The sequence below is a fragment of the Ascidia mentula genome, chromosome 4 (assembly GCF_947561715.1).
Source record: "Ascidia mentula chromosome 4, kaAscMent1.1, whole genome shotgun sequence".
NCBI lineage: Eukaryota > Metazoa > Chordata > Ascidiacea > Phlebobranchia > Ascidiidae > Ascidia > Ascidia mentula.
Window position 1 is genome coordinate 11,317,736 of NC_138569.1, and position 14,078 is coordinate 11,331,813.

At 32.0% G+C, this 14,078-nt stretch overlaps 1 protein-coding gene across 1 annotated transcript in view; it reads left to right on the top strand.

Annotated features, from left to right (window-relative positions):
• Window positions 1-14,078, top strand: part of LOC145899396 (polycystin-1-like) — a 51,517-nt gene that overhangs the window by 26,327 nt on the left and 11,112 nt on the right. The window contains exons 46-70 of the mRNA XM_082988152.1: window positions 82-303; window positions 392-523; window positions 835-1,032; window positions 1,580-1,717; window positions 1,784-1,921; window positions 2,098-2,259; window positions 2,376-2,500; window positions 2,685-2,814; window positions 2,870-2,967; window positions 3,088-3,241; window positions 5,643-5,792; window positions 6,124-6,331; window positions 6,850-7,027; window positions 8,178-8,280; window positions 8,343-8,603; window positions 9,244-9,400; window positions 9,582-9,705; window positions 9,764-9,878; window positions 10,068-10,208; window positions 10,625-10,820; window positions 10,874-11,044; window positions 11,142-11,288; window positions 12,434-12,605; window positions 13,094-13,235; window positions 13,388-13,573. Coding sequence (XP_082844278.1) covers window positions 82-303; window positions 392-523; window positions 835-1,032; window positions 1,580-1,717; window positions 1,784-1,921; window positions 2,098-2,259; window positions 2,376-2,500; window positions 2,685-2,814; window positions 2,870-2,967; window positions 3,088-3,241; window positions 5,643-5,792; window positions 6,124-6,331; window positions 6,850-7,027; window positions 8,178-8,280; window positions 8,343-8,603; window positions 9,244-9,400; window positions 9,582-9,705; window positions 9,764-9,878; window positions 10,068-10,208; window positions 10,625-10,820; window positions 10,874-11,044; window positions 11,142-11,288; window positions 12,434-12,605; window positions 13,094-13,235; window positions 13,388-13,573 — 3,948 coding nt within the window. The remainder of the gene's footprint in view (window positions 1-81; window positions 304-391; window positions 524-834; window positions 1,033-1,579; window positions 1,718-1,783; window positions 1,922-2,097; window positions 2,260-2,375; window positions 2,501-2,684; window positions 2,815-2,869; window positions 2,968-3,087; window positions 3,242-5,642; window positions 5,793-6,123; window positions 6,332-6,849; window positions 7,028-8,177; window positions 8,281-8,342; window positions 8,604-9,243; window positions 9,401-9,581; window positions 9,706-9,763; window positions 9,879-10,067; window positions 10,209-10,624; window positions 10,821-10,873; window positions 11,045-11,141; window positions 11,289-12,433; window positions 12,606-13,093; window positions 13,236-13,387; window positions 13,574-14,078) is intronic.

A 14,078-nucleotide genomic window follows, 5' to 3' on the forward strand; every position in this document is an offset into this window, starting at 1 on the left:
TATATTTAAATTATGACATTGGAACTATGTAGTATATTTCTGATATGTTACTATTGTATTTTTTTTGGATTTTCTTTTCAGTTAATAAGAAAAATTGGAATCACAATATTAAAGCTAGTTTGTGAACCACCAAATCTTGCTTTTGTTGGAAACAACATCAACCAGTCAAAGTTTTACCGCTCGCGGAATATCTACATTGAAACTGAAATTGAAACATTTGGTTGTAATGAGTACATTGTAAAATATGTGTGGAAAATGTACCAACAACTTAATTGTGAAGATCTCAATGACGCCACTATAGTGGTATAGTTTAATAAAACTTCTACTCTATGTCATAGATGGTGGTGACTAGTCTTTTTTTAAGCATTCACAAGAACACCCTTATTTTAAGAAACTGCCTCTTGCAAGAACTCCTTTACTGGTACTTGGTCCCTTGACTTTAAAAATTGGACGATACTGTGTGGTATGCACTGCTTCATTTATTGGAACCCCATTGGAACATACAGTTTCAACACAAATTCAGGTACTATCATTTTGTGGATAGTCAACACCTGTTTTTTGTTATCAAATCACAATTTAGTTATGTATAACTTTAAGAATGCCAAACCTACATTGCTTCTATTAAGAATTACAATCAAAGCCAGATATTTTAAGTACTGCTCCGATTGCATTTGTCAGAAAATTTGATGAGAAAATGATGTCCAATCTATTTTAATCTGCCTTAGTCCCAAGTTTTTGAAATTATTTTAGATTGTTAAACCAGTAGTAAGACAAAACACCTACTGTTTTTTTTTAGAAAAATTGTTAATTTGAAAATATCCTTTATACTTGCAGATTATTTCAACACCATTAGCTGTCATAATTACTGGTGGAACATATAGAACAGTATCGCAATCTTCAGAACTTGTTCTAGATGCAAGTTCTTCATTTGATCCTGATTTGGATATAACACAGCAAACTGATATTTATTTTAACTGGACTTGTGAAGCAATGACTACTTCATCTGGTACATTTGGGGGCATTGTTTCAAAGGTACAATCAAGTATATTTATGAAGGTAGCTTTATTTAAACTTTGTTGACTGAACGTAATGATTTGAGTCAACTTCAGTAAAAAAAAAAAAACCTAGTTTGGTATTTTTAATACTTCAGTAATTAATCACACTTTTATTACTTTTACAAGTACAGTAAACCTAGGTTTATCCAGATTTTAATCATCCTAATTATGCCAAATTCCAGATTGTCTGAAGACATTTGTTTTAAGTCTGCTTAGTTGGTAAAAATCTCTTAAATTGAACTATGCTATTTTTTTAGGTAACATGAAGGTAAAAAACGAAATTACAATCTCAATTACAAAAAAAGGGCAACTTTTTTGGGGTTGTTTCAGGAAAATGATTAAGAATCATTGGTCCCTAATTATGTTAGAATTAGCTTAACCGAATGAGGAGTAACCAATGACTAATTGTACTTTGAAAAAAAAATGTATTCTTTTAATGAAAAATTACATTTTTATGTCAACTGTATCAATTCTTTTCAGACAAATGTTACAACCATATTGTATTATTATCTCATATTGTGCAGGGTGAAGACAACTGTTTTGCAATAATGCAGGGTCAAACTATAAGATTTGATGGTATGAATTTTTTGCCGGGACTTCAATACAACTTTACAGTAACTGCCTTTAAGGAAGGGAAAGTACCTGTATCATCATGGCAAAGTGTAAGCTGCATTAGTTTTTGTTTAACTTATTGTTACTTATTAGCATTGCATATTCAAATGTTACAGATCAATTTTGTGCAAAATATTATACCAACAGTAACAGTGACATGTGTGTCATGCCAACATCAGTCTTCTTTGCGAACAAGTTCGGCACATCACCTTACTTTGCTTGGATCATGTGACACATGTGAAAAGACCGATGAAGTATTGAATATTACTACAATAAAGTGGTTTATCAGATTTTTTTTAAATAGGTAGAACAATTTTAAATCATGATGAGGTGTTAATTTGTATGCATGCAACACCCATTGCAAACAGTTTCGGTGAAACTACGTATGTATGAGATTTGGGCATTGTATGTTTACTGTAAACCTTTTTAGGTATTTTACTCCTGGGAAGCATTTTGCAAAAATAGTAGCACTGACCGGCGGTGGAAATTTCCTTTGAATGCTTTAACAACTACCACAGGATCAACAGGACGATATTTGGTCATACGTGCGGGCGCTATGGGATCTTGTAATGAATATGAATTTGAACTGGCTGTAAGTTAAAAATATTGTTTGAAGTATCTAAAAACACTTTGCGATATTTGTGTAAATTTTTTATAATTTTTTTATGCTATAGCATATGTATTGAATATTATGATGTTAATAACTAGATAAAGGTCAACAATCATTCTGGATTTTCGAAACTTGTCCTATCTGCTAACAAACCACCAGTTAATGGTAATTGCACTTTAAGTTTTCAAGGTGAACACATTTATGTCTTGGAAACACTTGTGAGGTAAATATTGAATATATTGCAAAGGTTTTTTTGATGTTTCTGTTTTGCATGTTATACTATGCATCCTACAATATACAATATATTGGCTAAGATAGGCAGTATTCAATTTATTTTTTGCATTTGCACCCTTATAAACAGATAATACATAGCTACATGAGAAGTTAACCTGTAAACATGTTTCAAGGTTTCAATGCTTTGGATGGGAGGATGAAGATATATCACTATTGGTTTACACAATTTTAGCAATTCGCTATACAGATAGTATAGTCACCGATGAATTCATAATTTATAGAGGCACTGCTTCTGAATACGAGGTTTAATTGTTCAAACATGATAATTGGTTGCTTAATTGAGAATGGTTTGTTTCAGGCGTACCTGCCGTTAGGTTTCAGAGACAACAATTTTGACTTAACATTGCAAATTATTGTTGAAGATGAACTTGGAACATTTAGTGTGGGGCTAAATAGGTAAATTAAATACTTCATGTGTGATCAACTGGTTACAAATGCAAACTTTATTAATTATCATTGATTTCTATGGATTTAACTCAAATGGAATAGATTTATTTAATACATGCATGATTTTAGGTCAATTGTTGTGCAGTTGAGTCCAGAAACAAAAGTAGACACTATACAATGGCTTCGTAACAAAACATTTGGTCAACTAGCAGAGCTGGGGAAGTCTAGTAACCCACAGCTTGTGGTGGACTATGCTGCTGGTTTAATAACTGTTCTTAATCAGGTGATGTGAATAATTTGTACATTATTCTTCCATTACAGATGGGTCTGATTAGTTGCAAAAGTAAATCCCAAACCATAGTCTTCGGCAGGGTGTCGATTTATGCCTTTTTCGCCATTGTAAGTGTTCGACACACGATGCCACTGTTCGACACAGACCGCATGAATAAATGTTAAGTTACCGGTTTGCAGCACTACGAACAGACAAACGCTATTGTTATCTACAAATGTCCATAAATTAAATTACTATAGTAACTTAATTTAGCCTAACATATCGGTCAAGCCAATCTTGCAACATTCACATCGATCTTACTAGTTTTCTTTTTTTGGAGATTCGACGCCAACGATTTTCTTATTGACAGAATTTTTCTTATTGTTAACAAATATTTGGGAAGAAATTTGTATTTCGAGTCACTATCAAACAAAAGCATTTAACTGAACGGTTACGTAGTATTGAAAACTTGATGGCATCATCGTTTGGGATCCCCACCCAAGATAAATTAACTGTTTAGATGGCTAAATAAACACAACCGCAATAAATTTTTGCACAAAATCCATGCAAAAACCAGCCAGCACTTGCTTTCATAGGCGTCGATTGTTTAAGTTTCCAGGTTAGGCCAAGTAAAATCATTACTCGGCCCATACGTTCTGAGACATATTAGTGATGGACTGGTCCTGCGAGTGTCGAGTCAATTTACGGGATTAGTGCTTTTTAGTGATCCGAATCGTCTAAATTCGGTTCGACTAAAAATTGTTTTACGTTATCGTCAGATCGTCAAAAACCTATTCGTGTTTTGGTTTTAAGGTTGTCTTGGCTGTCGTTGGTAGTTTCCAAATGTATCTTGTACCGGGCGTGACCAAAAAATTATGCTATCAAGCACTACAGACTCGCGTTTTTTAAAGATATGTCTTCAGGGACAGTAAATGCCAAGCCTTACGTAATTACGAAAATGTTACGTCACTGAACAATCATAAGGCGTCGTTTATTTCCCGTTAGGTTTAGCGCAGTGTGTAAGATTGTGTAATACGCAGAAAAGACACATCAGATACTATCATTTTTAATAGTGTTAAAAATTATTGCCGATTCGGCAAATGAATTCCAGAATCCGAAGCTGCGGTACATCACTTTAATGAATAAACCGTTACAATCAATGACACAAAGCGAGCATTTAACTATCGCACGATGCGAGATAATGGTTGCCATTGCGGGTATATCAGCTTTAAGAACGACGGAAACTGTCCAAATCCAGGGTAGGCAGCCTAACCTGGGTATTTTGCAGGTTAGGCTGACCTGCTCTGGAAAATAGGAATCGACGCATATGCCTGCTTTAACGTTCAACGAATAAGCGCGTTAAACTAACCATTGTTTCCAAACATGGAGCATTGTTACCGAACACGTGGCATTGTTACAAAACAAGTAATATTTTTCGTTCAATCGAAAAGAGACATAGCAGCCTATACAACAAGCAAGGTTTTTAATTGTTTTGTCGTTATTTCAACATGTATTCTAAACTTATAGAAGTACAAGATTCATGTAATCGAAATATGGTCATTCTCATGTTAGTTACCAGATACGATATTTTTACTATTCGACACGCACGGCAATTTGTCTCAAGATGTTCGACTCGCAATAAAAAAACGACGCCCTGGCCTTCGGTAAAAATTTTTTTCAATGTTGACATTAAATTAAAAACCACATAGGCCAAAGTTTCTCCACAAATATGGCTAGCACAGTGTGAGTAAAAAGAAATAATGTTGTTGCTTTGAAAACACCATTATTTCATTGTGTAAGCCCAATGACATCATGTGCAATCACTTTTAATAATCTTTTGCTTTTATCACTTTTATTGTGCTTTGACAATTCAAACGTTATGTCAACTATCACAATTATTTTATGATCGTTTTTCGGCATGATATAGCAAAGAAAATGCCACAATCTTCTCTACAGTATTTGGGTTTATGTAATAACATATTTGCCTTGAGACGAACCTAACCATGAAAGAGAGAGAGACAGCATCTCTGTTATCGCATATTGGCAATATAACAAACTGTTAACAACATGTATGGTTTAGCATATTTCAATATAATTGCCCAAAAAATGTTTGGCAAATTGAATATTTGGATAAAGGAGTTTGTCTGTATTAGACATACACATAAGCTATAATCTTGGAAATTAGTTGTGACACTATCCTTGTCGCTGGATGCTATTAGCAATACGTAAACACACCTGTGTTGAAGAATGCCTTCTGCATGTTTTAAGTCCTGGTTTGACAAAATTGTTGGACATTTATGTTTTGACAAAAGATAGTTGGTTAAATTTTTGTGACTAAATAACTATTTGTGCGTTAACATAACATTGATACAAATGTATTTAACCAATATCAGGTCTGTACTTTAACTAACAGGATTCAGAATTACAAAGCCAATCAACTGATGATGCAGCTTTTGAAAGTCGGAGAGAAATTAGAAATAATATTACAAGAACTGTCACTTCCTTGACAGCACAGACTCTTGATGAAATGAAGCAAGTAACAACCGTTTTTAAACAATGTGTGGTAGGTATAGTGAATCAAAGAATAGTTCTATCTTTTCTTACTGGTCTCCTGTTAGTGGGCCAATGCAATATTAAACAATAAAAATACATAGTATGCCAACTGCACATATGCAAACAATTCAATTCATTTTATTTTCGTAAACGTCGTCGAAAACAGAAGAACTTTGAGATGTTAATGCTATCTAGATGTTTTAGATGACAACACAGACTATAGGTAATGCTCAAGTAAATCAACAAGGTGCAAATGACCTTGTAATGTTGGTATCGTCATGTGCCAACTCCAACGACATGCAAAACTATGCCTATGATCAGTGTCATGCATTTTTTTTTAGAAAATTCCATCAGAGTTACAGGACTCTGATTTGCAAAATGTTAGCATTCAGAGACTAGTAGAACTCACTGGAAAAATGCCAGAATATGTAGATGTTGCAAGTCAAACAACATTTATGACTGTCACGGAAAATTTATTGGACATTGCAAGTTATATGGTTGATTCTGTGAACTATGTTGTTTATGGTGATGAGAGCATAAAGATGCAAGGTAGGAAAAACTGTTTCAAAATTAAAAAAAATCCAAAGCATTTTTTCCCAGTCAATTGTGAATGTTTCTTGCAAAGTTTTTTTTAGATCACAATATGAATAACATATGAGTACGAACAAGCATGTTGCTGACAGACTTGTGAACAATTTAGCCCCTCTGTCATTGGCATCACATGTGATGCATAATATTTTATTGAACAAAGTTTTTGTGTGCATGATATGTAGGGTAAACCAAGAAGTTGGGTGTAAAAAATATTTATGTAAAATTTGCATTGCCGTTTTTAAATAACCGGAGATTGAAAAGTTTAACAATATACAGTTTTCTACATAAAAGGACGGTTATCTAATCAGATGCACTAAACCTTTGTTCCAACTCTTAACAGTTTGAAAAATGTATATTTGTTTGACATGTTTTTTTATGTTATGCAACCTATGTTGTACCAATCATAAACTAAGCTTTTATTCCTTTTTATTATTGTAGGCATAAAACATAATGACAGTGTTGGCATTTGCATTCAGATCTAAAACCCTTAAATGAAGCATACAGGAAAGATATGGTTGAAGTTTTAATGAACTCAGCAGTACAATTGACTTCAAATGTACTGGATGGAAAAGTGGAGGGTGAAGAACCATTTTTTCTAAATGCAACAGCAATGTCATCAGTTGGTGCGCGTTCCAGTGTTGCAAACATGAACAGGTCTTTATATTCTTTTTGTTTAAGTCTATTCATAACTTTTCTTTATTATATAAAAATTATAGTCTTAATAAAAGGCAACTAATAGCCATGTATAGTGCAACAAGAAACTGAGACCTGTGAATAAACTAAGAATAAAAATAAGAATTCAACTTTTTTTAATTTACATTAAAATATTGGCCTGGTCAAGGAACAGTTCTCAAGGAAGTACAACGTATTAGTTTTAAAATGGTGGCTTTTAAATTTCCAAAGACAATTTAAAATAAATGTAGATTTATGTTATATTGATGCAGCTGTACCGGATAGCTTGCGAAACATTGTTAATATAAAATCTATGTTTAGTCACATTCAGTTTTTTTTTTAAGTGGGTCTAAATATTTTAGAGCAATTCAGCACATTCAGGTCACTTTTCTGTTTCTTGTGCTCGAACTGCACTAACTGGAAATGTCTTCTTTACATATGCAATTGCATACGGGTATCGCATTTCAATCATTAGGTTTATTGGCATCACAGCCTAGCTGATTTAACCACTTTCCTCAAAAGTCTGAGCACAATCTGAAAAATCAATGTTTGAATTCACGAAAAGGGTTGAGCCTGGTTATTATGTTAACTTTTCCAAAATAAATTCTTTTTGTTACTTATTTGGCTTAAAACTAATTTATTGCAATAATTGCAAGGTATGAAAATTATTCAAAATGTTTATGTTTACAATTGGTTTACAGTAGTGCATTTACAGTCCATGTATTAGAGCAACATTTTATTATGTGTGTATATGTATAAAGTTTGTACTTTCCACATTTAAAATAGTTCATATTATTGTTGTTTATTGCCAATATTTATTTCTAAATTTAATGATTATTTACTTGAAGGTTAAATGGTAATTTAAAGGTGTATCAGAATTTAAATATTGGCAATTTTTGTATGTTCATTGCTTAAATCAGTGTTTCTCAACCACCAGCCTGTCAATATATATTCTTTTCTAAATGGATTTTGTTTGGTGCGAAGTGCATAATTCTGTAAATAATATGTTTTATTAAAGTGTTCTATCCATTTCAGTTCAATTTAAATTTTTAAAATTGTTGGGCTCTTGTAATTCCTTTTGCAGAAGGTTGAGAACCACAGGCTTAAATGAAATACTGCAATTTTTGTTTAGATCTGTACAAAATGATGGATGCTTTTTTGAGTTTCCACGTCAGTTGTTTTGCAGCATTTCAGATGATACTGAAATATTATATGTCCTTGTTGTTGCTGAACAGGTACACTTCTAAATTGTTTTATTGAAATTTTATAGTCCAATGATTATCATGTTGCTTTTTAGAATCCTTACACATTTGGTCACACTCAAACTCACTTAGCATCTTCTGGACACACAAATATATCAACACGAGTTCCTGTATTTGAGTTCAAAACTACTGATCATACCACATTGCAATTGTGTAGTAGTGATGATCATGAAAATATTATGTCAACATCTGATTTGATTAGGATTGTAATGGCTACCAGTGATGATAAGTTTATTACGCCAGATGATACCAGTGAAATTGCTGCAGTTGAACAAAGTAGCAACTATTATCCTCGTGTAAGTGTTATAATTATAAGGAAATTCATTGTTTATTAACTTTGTAGTTTAACTAAATAGTTTTTGTGGTAATTAAAGTCTCAATTGTTTTTGTGGCAAATATTGGAAATGTGCCAACACAGAGAGCTAAACCCTAATGCCATCAGCCAAATCCAGACCGAAATCTAATTTTTTAGTAATGTGATAAATTAACATATTGGTCACAAAAACACACACACACACACTGTTTGTATTTTTATTGTAATTACGCAATTTTAGTGTCAATATTAGCATTTAGCATTAAAATTATGTCACTACATATCTGTTTAATAAAAAAATGTAGTTTTCATGATAACACAGTGAAAAGCTGTGGCAATATTGCCACTAAAGATATTTTTGTTAATAAAGGTCATTTCTCAATGGATTTAGGAATTGTTGGGCTAATTTTACAGAACAGGGCCAACAGATTATATTTGTCCTTTAATGAAATAATCAGTAAACTACAGCATGTATGTGGCACTCAACTGTTAACTAATAATAACAAGTTATTTATAAGCCTCAAAATTTAGGAATGTTCTCTTTATCTCTGTTCAAGTTTCCCAGATTCTACCTGACCTATAACTATGAATAACATGACTCGTTGTTCTTTTCATATTTTTAGAGAGGTATTCTGTTTCAAAATTTTACAATAAAAGGACAGCAATCTCTTGGATTGCTGGTCAACAACAATAACACTGATCATGCTACTGCAGTTTACTTGATGGTTGTATATGATTTATTGTCTGAATCTGAAGAACATGAATCAAACCCCTTCATAGGTATGGCTCATAATATTGTGTAACATTGTGTATATCCTTTTTTACCACAGTTTTCATATTGTTGTGTGTGGCAAAAATTAAGGCTGTTGCAAACCTGTTGTCTAACCTATGTAAACTTTGTCCAAATGTTCCCAGATGTAAAGTATAAAGGAATGCAAAAAAAACTACTTTTTATTGACAGATGTGCTATTCCATACAAGTTTTCTTCCCAATTCCTCGAATTACATCAAGCATATGAGGTTGTGGAAGGAAACAATTCATCCCCAAGCAGATCATAAGAATTACACAATTTACATTTCCTCAGGGTAGGTGTTGTCATTCATTGTTCAACACAGAAATTTAATATTCCAATTTATTTTGTAGAAATGGTAATACAGTTCCCAATTTTTTTTTGAATGTAACTAGTTATTTCAAATATTCTGATGCATTACTTCAAGTGGCTGTGTATTATTGTGCATGTCAATTTTATGATACTGAGGTAAGCATGAAGTTTAAATACTTTTAGTAGTATGCATTTGACAATCAGTTATACTGTGGCCTTTAATTTTAATAAATAATGATTAGAGAGTAGTGAGTTTATTTAGTTAGCAACTGTCTACCAATAATAACAACTGTTCAGGAAATTATCATCATAATTTTTAAAAAGTAGTTTTTCTAATTTGTACAGAATTCAATGTGGAGTACTTTGGGTATAATGACATCTCATGAAACGACACCTTCGGCAGCAGTGTGTTATTCAAACCACTTAACATCATTTGGATCTTTCGTTTTAAATCCTCCAAATTTGGTTGATATAACTGAGATAAAGGCAAGATAAATGTTTCTTAACTTTATTATGTTCTGTTCTGGGCTATTCCAATTAATTTTTTGCCAAACCCAAAGTTAGCTATTTCTACTGTTTTATTTATTTTTAAAAGAGAGCCATTGAAACAGTTTTAAGAGTAAATCAAATAATATTTTCTTTTGAAGTTCTACCAGTATAGACAAATCTTTGGTCAGAATTTTTCATTTTTAAAACTATTTATTAATTTTATTGTTTAGATTCTTTATGTGATAAATACAGCAAAAGAACATACAAATTTAAACTATTTGTGTATTAAAATTACATAAAGAGTAAAATAGTGACCTTGATGGTATGTATATGTTGTATACATCTTCCTCTTTTATGCACGTTTTTGACTAACCCAATATTCTATTTCTGTAATACAATTTGCTTTCGAACAGAACATTAATTTCACTCAAAATCCAGTGGCTCTTATAGTTGTTGTTGTTGTTTTCGCAATTTACTTGCTCGGAGCAATTTGGTGTCGATTCTTGGATGTAAGAGATCTTGAGAAGGCCAATGGTGTCCCCCTATGTGGTTCAAATGGCCAGTATAAATATGAAATCAGCATAAAAACGTCACCGGGAATTGGAAGTGGTAAGTTATAAATGCAAATAACAAGGATGATTAAAAGTTTTTTTTATCATCAGGCACAACAGCAAATGTTGGAATAATAGTGTATGGATATAAAGCAAAATCAGGATCCAAGCATTTGTTTAAGTTGGGAGCTTTTCAACGAGGAAGTGTTGATATGTTTCAAATTGCTTGTGATATTGATATAGGTGTCATTTACAAAATTAAGTTGTGGCATGACAATACTGGTTAGTATTTGTTCAGTTAAAATATTTATATTGTTTTATAATGCACCCCCAAATGTGGGCAAATGTCATTTGTAACATATACTTTTTATCTTTAAAGGTTTGGATCCTGCATGGAATGTTTCCCGGATAATGATAAAAGATTTACACAATGGGGAATGTTATTTTTTTTTAGCTGATACTTGGTTACAGGTGTATCCACATGACGATGATGATTCCTGTTTGATAAAAACAATATGTGTTGCAAGTATGTTTACATCAAACCTATTGTAAATTAATTAAACACTAAAAATGTAATAAAAAAATTCATTGTTTAAAACATGTTTTTCATGATATCATCAGCGTCATAAGACATAATTAAAAGAATGACATGAGTAGGAAATTAAAGTGTTGAATTTCCAGTGTAATGTTTTTCATATACCCTTAAAGTCTGTGTTACACCTTACATTAGGGTCATAATGCAAAAAAATGAAATACAATTTTGGCTGGCTTGGGTCAATACAAACATGAACAAATCTCAATGTTGCTTTGGCACCATTAAACCTCAATGGTAAATGCAGGCAAAAAATTTTGTAAAAACGAAATGTATTTTATGCAGTGTATCCACTGATCAGAACAATTTTAATTTAGCTTGATTAATCCACTGCATTATGTTTGTCTGTGTGTTTCTTGACCTTTCCAAGGTGGTTTTGCATATCATTTACTAGGCTGCATTTGTTTTTTTTAAATCCAGCAGCAAGGACAACAGGATTTGTCTAGTAAGAAATTTTCCCCAGAATATTTAGACAAGAGATGATAAGACCACAATAAATTTTTATGGGAGTTCAATTTTCGCCAACATTTAGCACCAAATAACTAGTTAACTACAAAAGTGATTAAAACATGTTTAAATGTTGCATTTTCACCAGCCATGCATCTTTAATCATTCACCATAAAATTAATATAAAAATACAAATATGTGACCTTAAGTAATAGTATTTACTCTTCTCACTCAGTCTATGTTCCCCACAATCATTTTTTCTTTTGTTATTCATTTATTTCTGTGCAATTAAATATAATTTGTATTTTTAGGAAAATATTTTTAGTTGTAGGCCAGACTACTCATTTATGGTTCTTTTGTAACTGCTTTTGCAGTACTTATGGTTTTCTTTATAAACAGCAATAAAATAGGACAATGTCTTAACCAATGGGGTAGTGTAAATATCTCTATTCTTATTATTTGTTTCTGTAACAAGCCACTCATTGGAATATAGCTTACTTGCATCAAATTTTGCTTGTTGGTTGGCATGTCAATATTTATCATCTGTAAGGTCCTGCTTTTTTCCAGCATAAACATTGTGAAAACACTGTTGTCATTTTTTTCCAATTTAAAGAGAAGATGTTGTTTTTTAGGTGAAGAAGAAATGTCTGATTTTTTATTAAGATTTGGGAATCAACTTTCATATGGATGGGAAGATGTACATTTGTGGCTGTCATTAATTGAGAGACCAGTTAGAAGCAATTTTAGCAGAGTGCAACGCTTGACATGTTGTGTAACCTTGCTATATTCATTCATGGTGTTATGGTAAGCCAAAATATGATAAATTTAAGTCACCGTGATACTACATAACATTCTGAACTTTTTAGTGAATTTCGAGCTTGATTTCAAAATCATGTTCTCATTGAAAGTGTTTATCTATATCTGATTTCCTTTGCTGTTTAGAACAAAAGTTAGCATTGGACACACTAACCTGTAAAAAAATATTGTAGCTAAATAATTAAACTTTAACCCAAAAAATTGATGAGGTAACAAATGCATTTGACAATTGACTAATCTTGAAACATAATTATGCAATACATAGCAAGCTAAAATATAATATTTATAAAATATTTTGAAATAGCTATGTTGCAATTTAAACTAATTGTATAAAAATGCTTGTTTTGGCCTAATTCTAATATTGTTTTTAGTTTTATTGCTTGTTTAGTTTGCATGTAAATTATTTTACCTTAAATGAATTATCCAATGTGTGTTTCTGTTCCAATTCCTAAATCAACTCATTTTGGTTTATTCAGTGCATTTTGGTATCAAAACTACGATGATGAAACTTTTCAGCTTTTCCGTTGGCAAGATATTGCTGTTGGACTAATTGTAACAATCATGGTGTTTCCAATAAACATGTTGATTGTATTCTGTTTCAAAAACTCAAAATGCAAGGTAGCTGTATTGTTGTGATTATTTGATGTTTTAAACTTTGCAAATATGATTGCAAACATTTTGTTTAGTATTTCAAACACTAAAATAGTTATAAATTCAAATATTTGTATTTTTTATGCCACTTGATTTAAAATATTATAATTTTGTAATAGGTGGATACAATTAAACAGTGGACAAATAGAGCACAAACCGCCCAAACTGTGGAAATTCTAAATGAAATACTGGAGGGAAATACCATGCAAAATTGCCATCCAAAAAGCACACATTTATCTCATTTAGAACCAAGCTGTGATTTTGTTGATGTTGAACCATGTGAAATGAAATTCAAATTTGAAAAGGTTAGTAATAGCTATAAACCCTGGAATTCATCATTATTTGATGGCATATATATTTTTTCCTAAAATTACAACTAAAGCCATCCCAGGAAAAGATTTTCATGTCAAGTGCTAGCAATGCTTTTACTATGTTACATCACTTGTTTACACATAGTTTCAGTAAAGACTTACCTTGCTGTTGGTTGAACTAGCCATAGAGTAACATTTTTTGAATAATTCTAATTGGCATCAACTGACTAGATCAGTGATTCTTAAACTATTTAACTCACCGAACCCCTTTGATCTTCTGCAAGTATTCGCCAAACCCCGAAAACATCAGCATAAATAGCAAACGAAATGGAATATGAACTGAAATCAATATAACACCATTTGAATGAATTTGGGTGTCCAAGCAAAGTCATTTTCGCATGCAGTCTGTTATGTTTTTTTGTTTTGTTTTACCGCAACTAGAATGCAATGGTGTTTATAGATGGATCAGGATGAAATGACTTAAGTCCAAGATTTTGAA